Below are 18,384 nucleotides of genomic sequence, written 5' to 3' on the forward strand. Positions count from 1 at the left end.
GGGAATCACGCAGAAAGCTACTTGTGCACAGACATGAACACTAATTGCCCATGTTCTCTTTGGTGCACTGGCAAAGCAGACTGCATAGGCCTGCACTGCATGTGAAAGCTCCTGTATCTGTATGGCAGCTCTTAGTAGAACATCTCAAGTGCCCTTAATTGTTTATGTTCTTAATGCAGAGCCTCTTGAATACATTCATTTTTAATAGCAGGCTTGAGTGTGGGGCCTATCAAAGAATGACAAAGCAACTCTATTCATTGGTTCTTGCTGTTGCAATGATGGTCTTTTGATTTATTTGCAAATGACAAGCTTGTCAGACCCCTGATTCAAGTGCTGCCCTCCTTTTTGAAGCATCATTAAAATTAACATGAAGGAATTCAGCTGCATTCTGCAAAGTGAAGGTGAGCCTGCAGTGTTGTCTTCATGTAATTTTTTTGCCTTGGTTCCTTCTAGTTAATGACAAATGTTTTGACCCAACTGTTGCTAAGCTCAAGTGTTTGTATTTTTAATGTGTCATTTTGCTCTAGTTGCATTCTTGACATAAATGAGAAAAAACAAAGCAGCCATACTTATTCCTAAATAAGATTGTCATACAGATCTTTTTAAGCACTTATGAAAGCAGTGTTTCTACCAATACAATATTTATTTATTCCATATTGTAAAAGAATGATTAATACTAATAAAAATTTTCACAAATGTCTGATCTAACAGATGGCTTTGTATTCTAAAATACAACCTGCAAACAACTTTCTTGTTTTTAAAATGTATAATATAGAAACCCATGCTCAAACCAATCTTTTCTTCAGGAAGAAGTTTTTGCTTTGGAAGTGAGAAAGGAAAAAGTGCAATGTAATCCTAAAAGACATCACTCCCATATTAGGGCTTAGTTACACAAGAAAAATACTTCAACAAGTTCTCACTATTACTACCACTAGCTCATCTATGCTAGTAATGTTGGAAGAAGCCCTAGCACAGAGGGCACACCAGGCATTTTGACATAGTATTACACAAGTTTCCTCTGACTGGGGCAAGTCAACATATAGTATAAGGCACGTGGCCTTTTTACACTAAGGCCCCCAACATTGTTAACATATGGTTAGCTCCTACAGTGTTACCTATGCAATAATTTTATTTATTAAGACTATTCTACAAGTGTAGATAGGGCTTAAGTGTCCTTAGCAACAAGGATCCATAGAAACACCTCTAGGCCTGTAAATGATATTTCAGATCTCAACCAACTTTATCTTAAATCATATATTTAGAATATTTAATAAGACATGTTAAATATTGTGGTTCAATACCATTATCTGTTTTCAAAAGGCACCTCAAAACTTAAAGCCCAAATTGAAAAATAAAAAAAATTAGCAGCATAACATGGAGAAGCAGTGTGGTTAGTGCACTTTGTTAAGAGAAGTCTGCCCCCACAGATCTGAAAATAGCACTTTGTAGGTCACAAAACTAGATCAAGATATGAAAGCATTCAGTCTGATTCTGGTGTACATTAAGCGTGAGAGAGCAGAATTTTGCATGCCACAAGTGTGGCCTTTTAGCCTCCTTATAATTATTCAGTTTTGTATGCCACATTTCATATCCATTTTAGAAGGCTAGATAATGTAGAGAACAGTTTAAAAGGGAGTAATAGGAATAAAAATCCAAATCTCAATTACCTAGTCTTCTTATAATTTAAAAAGTAAATTCTTTGCCAATGGTGCTAGAGTCTAAAATATAAAAACCTGATATTCAAAAAACCCTTGTCTTGGCTTTAAAATGATCCTATAGTCTATGTTAAAACAGCAAAGAATCCTGTGGCACCTTATAGACTAACAGACATTTTGGAGCATGAGCTTTTGTGGGTGAATACCCACTTCGTCAGATGCTCATGTTAAAACAAAAGCTCGCTACAACTACAGATGTTCTGCTCCTTTTCCAGTGACACCTGTGATTCTAACAAGTTTATGTACTGTACGTGAAGTCTCTCCAGACAAAGTTGTGCAGATGGCAGAAAAATAAAGTACATTCTACTTGGATTAAATAATAAAATTATTCACAGAAAGTGTTTGAAGATGACCATTTGAAAGGCTCCCATTGACTTCAGTGGGACCAGGACTTGACCCTTAGCGATAAACAGCATGGCTTATCAAGATCATTTTCTTACGTATTCTTTGTAAATCATAAAATAGCAAAAATAATCTTTTACAGGAATTACTAGGTTAAACCCACTTTAGAGTAAGTAGTCATTAAAATATTTAAACTGTTACACCAAAATTCCATATATTACAGGAAAAAAGCAGCTTTAAAAAGTAAAAATGAAGCAGCATGGAAAATGTAGTCATACAAGTGGTAACATCTAAAAGAAAACTGGTCCTACTGTATCAAGTCTTTGCCAGTTAGACCAAAGCTAATTACCAAAATACAGATTACATTTAGAAGTGGCCTTAAAAAAAAAATTAGTGACTAATCAAGTTATCCAACTTCATCCTGTTAATAAAAAGGCATCATAGTGTGTGAAAAGGTTGGAACAAGTATCTTAAAGAAAAAAACACACACACGGACAAAAATTATAGACTGTCAATTCAAGTTTACAACAGTATTAGAAACTAAATTTAAGTACTCTGCCTTCATTTGCACTTCTCCATGTGGAAGGCCAAACACAGCACTGAACAACTTCTGCATGAAGGAAAGTACGTCCAGCCATTTATACTGTGTAACACTAATCCACCAGGGAATAGAGGTCAATGTTGCACTCTTGGTCATTACTGAATCATTTGAGATGATCTGTGGAGAGGATGAGATGAAAATCGAAGGATGTGAGAATGTTGCAAATGGCTTGACCTCAGACCAATTTTCATCTCCATCTGTCTAACAGATGTGGATAAAAGCTCTCTTTATGTGACTCACTTGACTGTTTTAAATCCATGCTGCAAGCCAGGAATCAGTTAAATGTTGCATTAATAAAAAAAAAATCCTTTCACACATCACAATTCTGTTTACAAATTTTATTCTTCATCAGTTGAAGTTTAGAGGTATGTATTTTCTCGTATTCTTGCAGCATTGCTGAAAAAAGCAACACAGAATTGTAGTGCTTTTTAAAAAAATCAAGATCCTCAAAAACAAAAAAGGGGTTCATAACTCAGTCTCCCCCCACCACAAAGAGGTGCTTCTAAACTTCTTAGTCTCCACTATGCCTGCTAAAAAATTGTTATATAAAAACGTTAAAAAATGTTAGTTGCAAATAATTGGGTTGGGTTTTGGTTTTTTTCTTTTTTATATAAACAATCTGAAAACTAAAGTCATTTGAGGCTTTTTAGCATTTAAGTCTAACATTCTATGAACTCTCCTGTTCATAAGCGTTACTGAATCCAGGTTGAGTACTGAGATAAGCATATATTATTAATAACCATTTATTTACAACTAATACAGTCCCTTGTTTTGGCAATGACTGCAAAAAGAAAAAAAACATGAAGACAACATGCCATTTAAAAGTTGAAGCCCCCACAGTACATCAATGTCAAACAACAGCGCATCAAGCTAAGATTCAATTCAGGTAAGTGCCACTGCCAAATTTTCTTGTTCCCAGACGTGCTTTAAGATTATTTTATTGCTTAAAATTTAATTTGTTCCAACTCATGTCTCCATGACAACGTTGGCTAACCCTGCAAATCATTTGGGTAATTGGATATCTTATCTTTCTATTGCTCTCAAATCGAATGATTCTGCTAGAATTGTAACAGCCAATCAAATTTACAGGCCTCCTGAGTAATAGACTCAGAAAAGTAGCCAAATTCATCTCCTCTTTATAGCCATATTAACCAGTATACGACAAACTGTAGAAGTCAGCTTTTAAACTATATTTTAAAATTATAAACACTGTCATTACTAATATTCTCATCAACAGGAGGGGTGAGGTTTTTTACTCTATGAAAGGAAAACTAAGCAGCAATGGGTACTCATTTCAAATAAAGGGAACAATTCCTGTATTTGGGGCAAAAGCCAACAGTTTAACATGACAGCTAGTAAATGCATCTCTCCCTCTGCTCCACGTTTGTATTTGTACTCACTTAAAATCACAAGGTAAGGCAGCCAAAATATTATGAGAGTAAACCCCAGTAGATGACATCCTCACATTTCTTTTAAATGTTTCCCCACTGAAAATGTAGGGTGCACGTAGTTTGTTTGGGAAGTAAAAATATCAGGATTTCTATTAAAGTCTCAAAGCATACTATGTACATTTCACCATGTGGAAAAATTTACATTTTTGATTCCAGACTCTAGGCTACATTTTTCTGAAGCCTCTCAGATGTCAGTTTAAGCTACAGAAAGGCCAAAATATTCCAACGTAAGTATATGATACACAAGTCAACTGTTACATTTATCAGATGTGGGTTTGGACTTCACTCAACTTTAAAGTACAGTCACTGGATACATTTCAGTTTTCCAATTCCAATTTTCCCCGTAATAGCACAGTGAGCTGCTCTGCAGCAGCTATTGACCAAGCATTGTAAACAACTGCCCATCCCACTTTCAGCTGTAAATGCTGTTGAACCCAAGCCAACTGGCAAGAACAAGGAACACTTTAGCATCTTGACAACAGCCTTTCACACATCTTTAGTATGTCAGGCCTCTTTTTAAATTAGGCTTAACAGAAGGACACTTTTCACATCTCCCTGCTAATCCAAATTTTCATCATGTTTCACTTCACGAATTCTGACTTAACACTCAGCACTTACACACATTCACAGAGGCCCATAACTAGCCTTTCAGTTCCACTGTTCTGTTTCAATATCTAGCCTTGAATACACAATGAAACTGTCTTAGCCTCATAACTGAATAAATGTAAAACTAAACTTTACCTCTGGTCAACTGTTTACACCCAATTCTCTTCTTGAAGCCCCAATTCCACCTAGCTGTCACTGTCCCCTCCTAGGAACAAGAGCATCTCCAAAGCCATCCAACGTGCATCCAACTTAAAGCATGAAGAATATCAACCACATAAACGGTCCTCCCAGGACAAAGGGATACAATATCTCCTTCAGCTAAATGCTGGTGCTGCAAGCAGAATCTCTACTTTCTATGCAGCATCTGACTCCCATTGATGCTGGGCCTCTACATTAAGACTCTTCCTTTACAGGAACACAAAGGACCAAGAACTGGCATTTTACTCCCATCTAACTTCTCCCCCTTGGACATCTTGTAACTATTTTAAATCTTACCCATTTTTATACTGATTGTAGCCAGTTCTAAATATCCTGTCACCTTTAGTAATGCTTTCATATCTACCCTATGCTTATCATAGGATGGGAAGGGACCTTGAGAGGTCATCTAGTCCAGCCTCTTGCACTCATGGCAGGATTAAGTATTATCTAGACCATCCCTGACAGGTGTTTGTCTTGACAAGTAGCCTTGCCCTTTATACATTGTCATACCCACACATGTACCAATGTGCAAGAATGCCCTTTGAAGCTTCTATCATATAGAACTTTCCTGTATCAGGAAGTAGCAATAAAAAATCCAGAAGTGTTGCACAGCTGGAGAGGCCCCAGGGTTTTTCAAGTTAGACCGTGAACTCTTTAGGCCAATATGCACTTATAGTACCTAGAACAATAGGATCTCGATCGAGGCCCTTTGGGAGCTACTAAAATCCAAATAAAAGATTAGAATATTGGTGCAATTTGGACTTCAGTGGAATGACTCAGACACAAAGTCATCAGATTTGAGGATCAAGAGAAGGAGCTGCTTGGAGATAGCGTAACATGGAAAAATTCACATTCATACCACAGAAACTGGCAGAGCCATCCCCTAGTACATCATAGTATAAAAATAATACATAGGAAGTCTTCACTGAAAAGTATAATAATTATGCAACTTTTAGACATTTACACATCAGAATGACAATATATTACCAAGTGGTGTTGCAAATTTAATGACCAATTAAATTTAAAGAAATAAAGATTTCAGGGCATTATTAACGGTTCCAAGAAAGAAGTTAAGTGAAATGTTTACATTGGCCCTGTTCCTTTAACAAGAGTAAAACTGAAAGAGATTTAGCATTGATTTTGAAGCTATTAAAATCCACTGGACATGTTTCTACACTGATACCAATAGGTCATGCACGTGAATGTTGTTGTAAGCAACTGCAGACATAAGACTCCACAAGCAAGAACGGCAGTACTGAAAACAGTTTACTACACGGTGAATACCTGAAATCTTCGATAATCTATTTTACAGAGCTACCTGAGCTAACTTATTTCCATCATTTCTTTTAATTAAGCTAAAAATAAAACCTTAACTGGATCTACTACAGGACAGAGTACAATGACTGGGTTTATCTGAAGATAAGCACTTCTAAAACAATTTTAGAACTAGAAAGACTTAAGCAGATTGTGTAAAACCCAAAGCTTCAGTTATAGATGCCCTTTCCTTATCTTGACCTCACAATAGCTGTTTCCCCCCCCCATCTCATGTGCTTAATATCTGATCAAGATGCACCTAAACCAACAGACCCATTCTGCTCCCTTTCTCCTAAACTGAAAGCTACCTTTTTGTTTTCATTCACTAATCCATAGAAGCTTTTCAAATGGCACAGATAGAGGCAGCAGCATTTTGTTCTCTAAATCAATTTTCTCCTCAGCCATCAACTAGATGTTCCGGCACAGAGAAAGAACAGTCCTTCCCTTCTAATTCAAAAATCCATACTTGCATTGCCCTTGCAAACTGCTAAACAAGCAGTATCGGCAATTCACTTGTGTTCTGTAATATATTTACTGCAAATCCCAATGGCTTGCCTCCTAATGCAGTTTTCTTTTGTGTCTATTCTTGTCAATACACTGACTGGTCACCTCACTTTGACCGACTGTTTATCCAAGACATCAAAAAGCTGCAAGAGGAACAAAAACATCAGTTGGGAAGAAACTCAGTTTGCTGCCCACTATCTTTAGCAGCTTAATTACTACTTTGCCAAAGATGTTTTGTTTTGAAACACCTACCAGAAAAGTACAGGCCACATTCCAGGATATAACACAGGCATATCCCTCATGAGAATTTTGTTTTACAATTTAGTTATTAACACCAGTTGACTTAAGTTTGCAAGGAAACTGAAGACTCAAAATACTGCTTTCAAATGCACTGCTGATAAGGGAGACAAGCACCATGGAAAGCTTGCCACCATCAAATTGTTAACTCCGTTATTCCAATTCCCCCAGGTTGTGCTTGCGTTGTCTATAAGGTGACCAGATGACAAAACTGAAATCCCTAACATCGGTCGGGACGTAGGACAAACAAGCAAATATTGGGACAGTCCTGATAAAATTGGGACGCCTGGTCACCCTAGTTGTCTATTCAAACCGTAACCTCTCTGAGACAGGGACCATCTGTTTGTTCCGTGTTTGTACAACGCCAAGTGCCATAGGGCCTGGTCCACGGTTCCTTGGTGCTAAAATAATATAAAGAATAATAAAGTACCCATTCGTTTAACTTATGTCTAAATTTGCCCCAACTGCTGAGACTAGTTAAAAGGACTGCAGTAATGGTGTCTGACAAGTGGCAAGCTATCTACTTAGAAATGGATGAAGGCTACTAGCTCGTTTAGCATAGTCCACTGAATAACTGACAGATAGTAGTAACTACATCATTGACCTGGGCAAGCCAATGATCAAGAGGTGAAATGTTCCGTCTCATTACCAATCCTCTCAGCTTTCTAGTACCTAGAGCTCAAATTGAGTGCAGTCATCTCACTTTATACCCATTTAGAAATGCTGATGGTTCTTTTATATATTAATCACACTTGTAAAGTAAATATGACATTCTGAGAGGAGAAGAAAGTCATTATGATCCTATCTTCATGTTTCCTTTAAGAGCAGATTCTATGTATCTTAAGTTTCCAAAAGTTAACAAAGCTACTTAATGTTGTCATTACACAGCATCAAAATCTTTAGGAAATATTCATAAAATTGACTCCAATAATTAAAATGCAATTAAGAAAAAAGGCAAAAAATTAATTTATCTTTAAATCCCTTTCAACAATACCACCACCCTATTAAAGAGCTGCAGAGAGCCAAGTAAGCCTCTTAATTCCTCACTATTTAACCTGCTCCTGGAGATAGTGATAGTAAAAGACTTGGGTCTTGAATACTGTTTAAAGTGATTTCACATGACAGACTTAACTAAGAGGACATTTAACTCTTGTACTACTGGTTAGTACATATGCAGTTAAGGGTTTTATTATTTTGCAAGAAAGGCAATCAGCCAAAGAAAGGAGAAAGACATTTGCCTGAAGGCAGGTCAAAGATCATAACTATCCATCCAAAGACTCAGAGACCCACCTGTCAATTTTAGGACAGCAGAAAGTCACCACACACTGCAGTAGTTTATATAACTTTGTCAGTGGGTTCAACAGTGATGGCTCTCTCTTTGGCTGCCTGCCACTGAACAAAAACTAATCTTACACCTAAACAATCTGGACATTAAACACACAGGAAGCTTTATCTCCTGACTTATTCCAGAAGATGACAGACATTGCTGATGAAAATAAAGAGACATTGCTCTAATACCCGATGACAGCAGCCCTTCGAGTATAATATGGCTATTAACACCCGACAGACAGTATGCCTCGGCGCCAGCAGCTGCAGTGCATCCATTGCTGGCCATGGAAGTCACAGTAGGAAAGGATTGAGAACGAAAAGTTAGTATATAAAAACCTATAAAATGCTCCCCAGTCATTAGAATGTAATGTCCTACTGAGTATAAAATCCACATGCAAGTCAATATATCCTGAACATCATCTCCTCTACTACACACATCCAAACACTGGTTGAGAACAATTCTATAGGGTTTTTTTGTTTTGGTTTATTACGTTTTGTTTTGTATTTCCTTGTTTCTATTTATTTTAATATGGATACCCATAAAACAGCATAAAAACCTATATTAAATAAGACTTGTTATATTGTTTAAGTCTACCAAAGCTAGTCCATGACAAAAACAAGACAGGAAGCTAGAAACTGAACAGTGAGGATAAATATATTTAAACAGATACTTCGCTCACTAAGCACTGTCCATGCTCCAAAGCTAAAATAAGGCGGAAGTAGGGGAAGCATATGTAATTAAAAACTACTGTAATACATATGCACAAGGGGCAGAGTTAAGGCTGTGGAGGCAACCTTAACTTTGCCATTTCCTGACCTGAGCGCATCACTTTCTAAAAGAATGCTTAAGTTAATGCAGTACATTTTAGAATGGCATATTTACTTTTGTAAAGGGCTGGTTATAACAAATTGTCTGGAATAAATTCACAAAGGCTTGAATGTTGTTATAAATTCTTGAATTAAAGGATAATGGAACTGTTGACACAACATTAACACATAATATCCGTGCAACAAACCAGCTTTTACATGAGAAGGCAAGCTATAATTACATCACTTTTTATTTGACACTTTTATTTTAACACTGGTGCAGCACTTCATTGTGTGAAGAGCCACTGAAGTTGTGTAAAAAAAAAAAATAATAATAATCTGACCAATAACTGAAGGGCTTCACACAAAGCAAGGGTAACATCTACACAGGAGACAGCCCTTCAGAACATTAAAGCTTGTTCAGTGGAAAGTTTCCCCATCACTGCATTTTTCTGTAACAAAGATGTTGTCAGAAATGACAATTTCTTGTGTCCCCTGATGATGCCTTGCTAGCATTTGGTTATAAGCCATAAAGCAGGAATAATTTCAGCCTGTCAGGAGTCTAGCTAATGCCCAGTTTCCCCCTAGAGAGAACTCCTGTCAAACGTAATGAGAGCTCCAAAGGCCCTCTCTACAACATAATGAGCACTTAGGCCATGCTGGTGATCAGCCAGCAAAAAGCATCAATTTGAGGCTGGCTACACCCTAGGGACTAGACGTCACCAGTTTTAATAAGAATTATGATTATTATCTACCAAATGCCTTCACAGTATTTGAAATTTAGAAGGATGCTTTTTCAATTTAAGACAACTTATTCTGAATTGTAACAGTGCTATTTTGCACCTCTGTAGTTTAGGTCTGAATTTGAGGTTTTAAAGACTCTGCACTCAAGTGAAAGATGTTATATGGAAGACATTAGAACCCACTAACACTAAAGCCGCTTATTTTCTTGTCAGCTTTCATTTTTTGGATCGTCATGCACTTCCCCAGAAGTTTATCCTTTCATCCTTTATATTATGATTAAGCAAAACACAGACATTAAAAATCACAATATTAAGCAACACAAAACACACTGCCTTTTCCAGCTAGACTGTCACAGGTTATAATACATTCTTTCATTTATTTTAAAAGTTTCTACACTATATCACCACAGCAAACAAACATTATACATCATTTATATATAAACATTAAAGTCTGACAATACACAGAAGCTATGAACTCGGAGGTTCCTTGATTTTGTGGACTTAACTTCAGAGTAACAGCAAAAGTTAACATTTTTAGTGCATTTATACACTAAATGCATGTTCTCATCAACTGTTCCATTATTTTAAACCCATCTACAGGACAGTTACATAAACTTATAATAGGAGCAAAAGTTCTTGTAATACTTATACCAGAAGAGGTTTGCATTTAGATATTAATTTTATCATAACTTTGTCACCATTAAGTTATTTGAAGAAAAGAGTTTTTTCCACTGAACCCAAAACAGTTGCCTGAAGTAAAAGCTGACAATGTTGCAAAAGAAAAAAAAAAAAAAAGAAAAAAAAATCAGCTCTATATCTAATCTGAGTGTCACAAATGGTAGCCCAAATCTTCTCCCTACAAAATTCACTGTTACCTCAAAACAAAGTTGTCATATTTCTGTATTAGTCAATACTTCAAATTTAAACAAATGCATCTCCAATGGAGCATGTAAAGCTACACATCTAACTCCACATTACCAAATTTGATATTTTTCAATGCATGATAAATTTTAAGAAAAAAATATCAAAGAGCTCAGAGTTACAAAAACAGAATTCAGCTCTGAAATATACTTCCTTAATGAAAGTCTTGGAATATACTGAAGATCTGAAACCTGAACTAATCAATTTCTTTGCTGTGCCCTAGCTGGTCAGCCGTGCTCTTTAATTTAATGAAACAAGAGTTTTAGATGAAATAGCACATATACATCAAGAAAGAATTGTATTGTTGCACTTTGAAATGTGTCCAACTGTGCAACTTCATCTAATGATAATTTTTTTAAGAGGCCACTGATTTCTGAAAGACTTATTGTACCAGCATCTTGATGAAAAAGTGAATGTCAGCATATCTACAGAATACTTACACCCTGCCATTAATGCTTTATTTGGCAGACAATGAGTACTCAATTGAGGGTCCTCCGGGCTGAGCAATCATTTAGCTTTTCTTCTCTCATGAGGTCCTTAGTGCCTTGTTCCAGTTCAATACCTCTTTTTTATTCTCCATTATAGTGGCCATAAGTGTGAATTTTATGGGAACTTGCAAACTCGGTCATAAGAATTTTCCAAGTCACTAATCTTTTCTTATTTTGAAATTGCTAGGTTTTCAGCAACTATCAACATATACTGCAGATGCACAAGAGACTGATTAGACAAATCTAGAGCTGTATTAACTAGGAATTTCCTCAAAGAAATCTCTTTCCTTATAAACCATTTAACTCAAGTGTCTTTGTTCAGAGGCAAGCCATTTCCTATATATTTAATCAACATCTTTCAGAACCAGCACCAACATAACCATTCTGTTCTGCAGACCTTATTTGTCCCATCATTTTATACTAGTCACAACTATGAATCAATCCACTCTTTCTGACATACTGCACTAATTCAAATATAAATCCAAAAGCTGCATTTTAGTACCTTAAACACATTATAAAGTTGGACTATAAATTTAGTAGTTATGAACTTAGATGAACAACTTACCTGTTTATGCATTTCAATGTTTAATCCATAGGACATTTCATAATACTGCAAATAAAGGAAAGTATAATTTAAAACCAGCATACAATAGTAAAGTATTAAAAGATATTTGCTGTAATAAACAAAAGGGAAAAACAAATATTTTATACTTACCATCACATAGTGCCTCTGCATTTCTGTCTTTTCACTTGCCAGTTTCTCACATTCCAATTTAAGGCTACAAAAATAAAACAGACACTTTAATGTAAATGTTATGACACTTGTTTCGATATCTACCTGCCCTATTTGCTCTTTGATAGCTTATTAGTCTTTCCCCTTCAATATAAATAACAAACTTTAGCCTGGTATCACAACAGAAAAACATAATATGAATATAAAGAGTACAGAGCATCCATCAAATCAGATCTGACTCATTTTAAATACATACTAAATACGGCTTTAATATTAAAAAAAAAAAAAAAAACTATGCTTAGAGTGATTACCAAAAATTGTCACAACCCCCAGACTATGGTACTGCCTGAATTACTAGAGTTTAAATGTGAAGTAAAAAGATCTTTCTAGGTGACAAGGAATTAGTGTACCAGAATTCAAAAGCATAACCACAGCAGAAGACTCACCTGCATTTCAGTTCTAAACCTTTACTCCAAAAAGTATCCTGATTTTGTACTTCGCTATCTTGCCAAAGTCTTGAAGCTGTATAGCCTTGAGCATTATCTAAAATTTGATATGCCTTTTCTTTTTATATATTTTGAGAACAAAAATAAAGTGAAGCAGCTGTAGTTTCAAATAACCTATACCCTTATTAAGCCAATATCTCCAATTAAAATAAAATATTAAATACCATTTTTTTGTAATACGGACTGGCAACTGACTTTTTTTTTACTTAAAGAAAATAGTAAGCAATCAAAGTGGCTGGTGTGCATGCTCACCTTTTTTATATGTAACAATATACAGTTTAAGTTTTGCAATTTTTAAATATAAGACCTATAAAAAAATAGGCCCCAGAGGCCTTGATAAGTTGGGTTTTATCTGTATAGATAAACAAACACTATGTACATCATAATCATGAAGGCCGAATCCAAACTTCAAAAAGAAGAAAATTTGTATACAGAGCCTTCTATTCATCTCTGCTCAGCCATAGGATACAGCTACACACCAAGGGACACATTCCCTGTTAATGCCAAAAGTACCGTCTATGTAATGAGGGGAAAATACACCCTTGATATCTGCAAAGACCTCAGCAACAAGCACAAGAACTAGCAACACAGTTGCCAGCTTCAAGGATGGCATAGCAACCATAACTCAAATCAATCAAAGCAATGAAATTCACTTATCTGTGGTAGCGCACTAAAATACTTGTATGCTTTTTAAAAAAAATCTTTATTTGCTCTTTAAATACTGCTTATTTTCATGTTTATATTTTTGCATTAATACTGTAAACAAAAAAGTGCAGACATACACTACATGAGAACTAACCATAACATTTTCTGCTAGGGAGTTAGGGTAGAATGCCTCTCAGAATACTTTGCACTCATGAGGGTTTTTCACTTAAGGATCCTACCAAAGAGTTAAATTTCACACTCCCACCCTGAATATTTTACAGATGGTCACAAACAGAACATTAAGTGACCAAGCTGGGCTTAGAACTTACTGGTCCCAAACTCTGTCACACTCATTTTCACCACTAGACTCCACTGCTTCCTACTAAACTTCTAACTCTTACTAAAAGAGTATTTCAACAGTGCCTTCCTACTGGAATGCAGGAACATGAGGACACAGCCACCCACTGACCTGATGTTCTGAATACAGCCAGTTACAAAATTCCCCAAGAGCAAATATTGACAGTTATTGTGAAGCTCTAAAAACACACAGAAAAAAAGTTCATCTGAACAGCAGCAAAACAGGTTGCGAAAACAATGGCAGGGAAAGAAAAGGAGGAGTGAATGACAGGGTTTAACGGTGACTCCCCACGCCACCATCTGGACGCTGATATAAAACACAGCTTCTCCCAGCAGCGAAAGTGGAGACAAGAAAAAAGAAACACACCCCACTGAACAACACGCTGTGCACCAGCTTGAATCCTCAAATGCAGTATATGCCTGAGGCCTATGGTACAGGAAGAACTGATTATGAACAGAGCATGCTGCACCCACCTGTGATACTGAGCTTGGAGGAACTGAAACTCCTCTTTGATCCGATCCAGAGACTCTGGAATAGTGAATTTAAAAGGCTGACCTGCAGCCTGGTGCGGTGTCTAGAAAGGCCAGCATAGGACAGAGCAGGCACAAGAAAGGGAAAATGTTTAAATAAAAAACAATTAGCAAGGCCATAGGACATGCATGAAAGATAAGCTACTTATTCCACTGTCTGCACAGCTAACTTCTTAGAGACCGTTCCCCAGCAACATGCCACCCTACACTCCAACTGGGGCACATCCAACAGCAATGGGTCCCACGCTCATGAACATCGCACCCCAGGAAAGAGACGAAGCTTAATTCCAGCACAGGGTACAATAGGAGACCGCTAAAGAAAGGGGGAAGAGACTTGGGGACCCAACTCAACCCCCCCATCCCCGTCACTATTACCCACCACCCCTCTCAATCAATCAGTAAGTAAGGTGATTTTCACTCCACCCTGGGATATAACTGCACAGGGATGGGCAGTAGGATCCCCCCCTCCCCTTTACACTTGTCACCACCATCCCAGGAAAAGTAGTCGGTGCTAACGCCTCCCTGCGGTAAAATCACATGCCGGGGGGGGGGGGGGGGAGTCCGCACACATCCTGTCTCTGCTCGAGCCAGTTTATTTGGCTGCAACTAAAGAAGGGGGAAGGAGCCAACCTGGCGGCGAGGCGAAGGAGCGTCCTGGCCCCGCCATTGTCATTTATATGCAAATAAGTTACACATTAAAACAAAGGGGCGAAGAGCCCCTCCCCCAATACCCTCCATACACAGGCAGGGTCTGTGTTCCGGGAAAGGGACACGCGGGGAGCCCCCCGCCCGGGTGGAGGCAGGAAAACCAAGAAGTTGCCCCGTGCCCTGGTGAGGGTCTGTCGCTCTTGGGGCAGGAAGCCCTGGGGCCCGCAGGACAGCGAGGGCTGAAGAGTGAAGCCCTCCAGGCAGCTGGGCAGGGGCCACTCGCTTTCCAGGGCAAAGGGCAGCGGGGATCGCCTCTGCCATGGGGCTCCTGCTCAGAGGGGGCGCCGGAGAGTAGCCCGGCCCGGGGGTTACTTACAGGATGCCGGCTCTGGGGGAACATGGCTCTGGCCGCCGCTTTGCTCCTTTGCAGCTCAATTCTCGACTCAGCCCCCAACTTTAGATCCCGAGCCCCGAGCAGCCCCCGCGGGCAGACGCCGCTGCTCAGCGGCCCGGCTGCGGCATCCTCCTCCCGCCGCCTTCTCCTTTGTTGTTGTTGGGCTGGGGGCTCGGCCAGCAACGCGCCCCTGCCGCTTTCGGAAGAGTCACGGGCAGGTGTCGGCTTCTTGGGCGCGTCGGCCCCAGCCGGTCCCTAGGCCACGCGGCTCTGCTGGGCGGTGCAAGGCGGGGGGTGGCCGCTCCCCTCGCTGCCCGACCTCCTCCTCCTCTGGCCGCTGCTTCTGTCTGCAGAGTAAATAATCCCCTTTCGCAGGCTCGTAACTTGTGCAATTGTAAAACCGGAAACTCCGAGCCCAGGCGACTCCTCTCCCCACAGCTCCTGCCCGCAGGGGAAATCCAGGCCAGGGCGCGGGTGGGCTGGCACCGACGGTACACTCAGCAGATGGAGGCGCAAGAGAAAGTCTCCGGCGAGCGCCGCGCTGCTCCCGGGCGTTGGCGAAGGGGCCAGTCGCAAAGTAGCGGGGGCCTGCTCCAGCGGCACATGCACCACGGAAAGGGGAACCACGAAGACCCTTCGGGCCGTTGCAAAGAGAAGCACCAACACCCACCCTGGTCCGAGACCACCCACCCCCCCGGCGGGACTAATTAAAGGGAAGCTCCTCCGCGCACCAGCGCCACTACAGCCTCCTCCGGCCAGGCACACATCGGGGAGCAGCGACTCTCATCAGCGCTCCGCAAGCGCCGCGCGCAGCAGCATCCTGGACTCTCTCGGGCCGGCGCCTCGCCCAGCTCACGGCCGGGAAAAAGTTCTTTCTAGCACCCCGAGGTGACACATCCAGATAATGGTGGTTGGGAAAAAAAACAGCCCCCCAATTACAGCTGCCCCTCCATGGATAATAGTGCGCAGTATACAAACTTCGCGGTGTATGGGCCGGGGAGCGCAGCGCCGCGGCAATAGCAGCCTCTCAATATACAGGACACAATGTATCCGCCCGCGCTGGTTACATTAACACGCGGTTTCACACTCCTCTAGCTAACCAGCCACCCGGCCCCGCCCACTCGAGGGGAGGAAGGGATCCCTGGCCAATCGCCTGCTCATGCACCAACGTGGGGCACTGATGTACTCCTCTCGACTGCCCAATGGGACAAGCCTCTGGTTCCTCCAGCTCTCCTGGCGGAGCTTGCAGGACTCTTCCGAGTGGACCAATAGGAGGCCGTGGAACGCTCATAGAGGCAGGGAGTACGGGAAGGTCGGTGGGAAGGAGAGGGAGGCTGAACTGTCAATCAAAGTAACGTGGGCGGGGGGGGCAGAAAAAAGGAGGAGGCGGGAAAGCGAATGAAGGGAGGCGTGTATTGCTGGGATCTGGTTTATTCCTCCATTTTGCCCTCCCCCCTTTCTCTAGTCTCAATCTGTGAAAGTAACACGGGGAGATAAATGCTGCATCCTACCATAGAACAGGACAAGCTGCAGTTAGAGCCAGACATACAGTGCCCTGGTTAAACACGGGGGTGGGGGGGTGGAGTGTTATGCTCCAGGCTTTGAGCTTGGTGTGCACATATCTATCTGTATTACATTTTTCTTGGAATAATTCACCTCTGCGACCAGACCCAGCATGAAAACCTGTAGCCCAAAAGAGAATTATTCAGAAAATTATGAACATGACAAAATGAGATTTGTAGGGAAAGACGATTTACCCATAACATCTACTAGTGGCCCACTATTTTAATGTAGTATGTATGTACAGACTCCAATTTTATTTAAAGAATATAAATTACACACACCCTCTTTATGTTGTTATAATACAGATAGATAGCCCATCCAAAACAATATCCAAATCACATCAAATAAAAATCAGATCACAGTCTGCTCTGTTTTCCTCAGTTTTTATCCAAAAGAACTCAGTGCTGTTCATTGCTGTAAACTGAAAGCACATTTTGGCCTATGATTTTTTTATCCCAGTTTACTTTTTAATTCTGATGGACAAATATGGCACACATACATATTTAACTTATAGGTTACATACACATAAGTGCACAAACTGTGGCACCTGCTTATAGTGTACTCCAATAGAGGGAAAATATAGTACAGTAGGATGAATGTCTCATCTTGATCTAATGTATTGCAATGCACCAACTGCAATATTAGTTACAGTGACCCTCAGACAGAACTGAAGTTGCCCATTGGGTAAAACTGACTTTTTCTAAAAGAGTTCCACTGGAGTTAAGCAGTTAGAAACTTCCAATGTTATAAACAGTTTATAGGTGTATTTGAAGTAAACTAGGGTCAAATAAATTCCAGATGCTCCATGTGGGACTACTGCCCCGCCAAATACTGACACAGCCCACAATGGGATGTAAACATCTGCAGAACACATCCTCTAGTAACAACCATCTTATTCATAACAGAATTTAATAATCAAGCATTAGGTACTAGTAGCTTTAAAATAATGCTTTAATAAATAATTTAAATTTAATGCTTTAAAATAATTTAAAATAATATTTGAATAAATGTTCCTATACTTATTCAGGTAATATATTTTACCTAAAGGAAAAGCCCTAAAATATCAAAGGGAGTCACTGGAACATAAAGGGGAGCAATTTTACAGTAAATATTTTCTTAACCTACAATTAAACTTCCCTTTATACATGTACGTGATTTATTCATAATTGTATTAAATTTCAGTATGTAATTTAAATTAGAACCGACCATGGCTAAAATTCAATAGGAGTGAAAATTGTTACATCAAACAAGAGCAGTTTATGGCTTTATTCAATTCTCAGTGTTATTTTTTAACTGCATTATTACCAGTTTTATCTACAATAAAAAATGACAAAAGGCAGAGGGGCGGAGGACAAAAAACAAAGCAAACTCTCATTACCTGTGGAGTATTTTGCAAAACACCAGATGAATTTTGCACTCCTCAGAGTTTTGAAATTGAGTGCAATCTCATAAGTAAGAAGCATATTTTCTTCTTTCACCATTTCCTAGGGGCAGTCAACAAAGGTTTGCTTTTCACTAGAAGGCAGTAATTATGGCACCAGACTGTAAATTTGTCTAGTGGTCCATGCACAGGACTGGGAATCAGAATTTCTGGGAGTTCTATGCCCAACTCTTCCAATGATTTGCTGTATTATCTCAGGCAAGTCAGTTCACCTCTCTGTGTACTGGTTTATCCATATAAAATAGGTATT

At 39.5% G+C, this 18,384-nt stretch overlaps 1 protein-coding gene across 3 annotated transcripts in view; it reads right to left on the reverse strand.

Moving 5' to 3' along the window:
* LOC116823190 (transducin-like enhancer protein 1) overlaps positions 1-16,306 on the reverse strand; it is a 94,227-nt gene extending 77,921 nt beyond the window's left edge. For 2 of the 3 annotated variants that reach the window (XM_075067299.1, XM_032777586.2), the window contains exons 1-4: positions 15,113-15,231; positions 14,032-14,132; positions 12,032-12,095; positions 11,882-11,926 (exon numbers count right to left, since the gene is read on the reverse strand). In XM_075067299.1, the coding sequence (XP_074923400.1) occupies positions 11,882-11,926; positions 12,032-12,095; positions 14,032-14,132; positions 15,113-15,136 (234 nt within the window). In that variant the 5' untranslated portion in view covers positions 15,137-15,231. Of the gene's footprint in view, positions 1-11,881; positions 11,927-12,031; positions 12,096-14,031; positions 14,133-15,112 lie in introns of all 3 variants that reach the window. The other variant, XM_032777589.2, reaches the window with a different exon arrangement.
* Between the last annotated feature and the right edge of the window lie 2,078 nt (positions 16,307-18,384).

This window comes from Chelonoidis abingdonii, chromosome 6 (genome assembly GCF_003597395.2).
Source record: "Chelonoidis abingdonii isolate Lonesome George chromosome 6, CheloAbing_2.0, whole genome shotgun sequence".
Taxonomy (NCBI): Eukaryota; Metazoa; Chordata; order Testudines; family Testudinidae; genus Chelonoidis; species Chelonoidis abingdonii.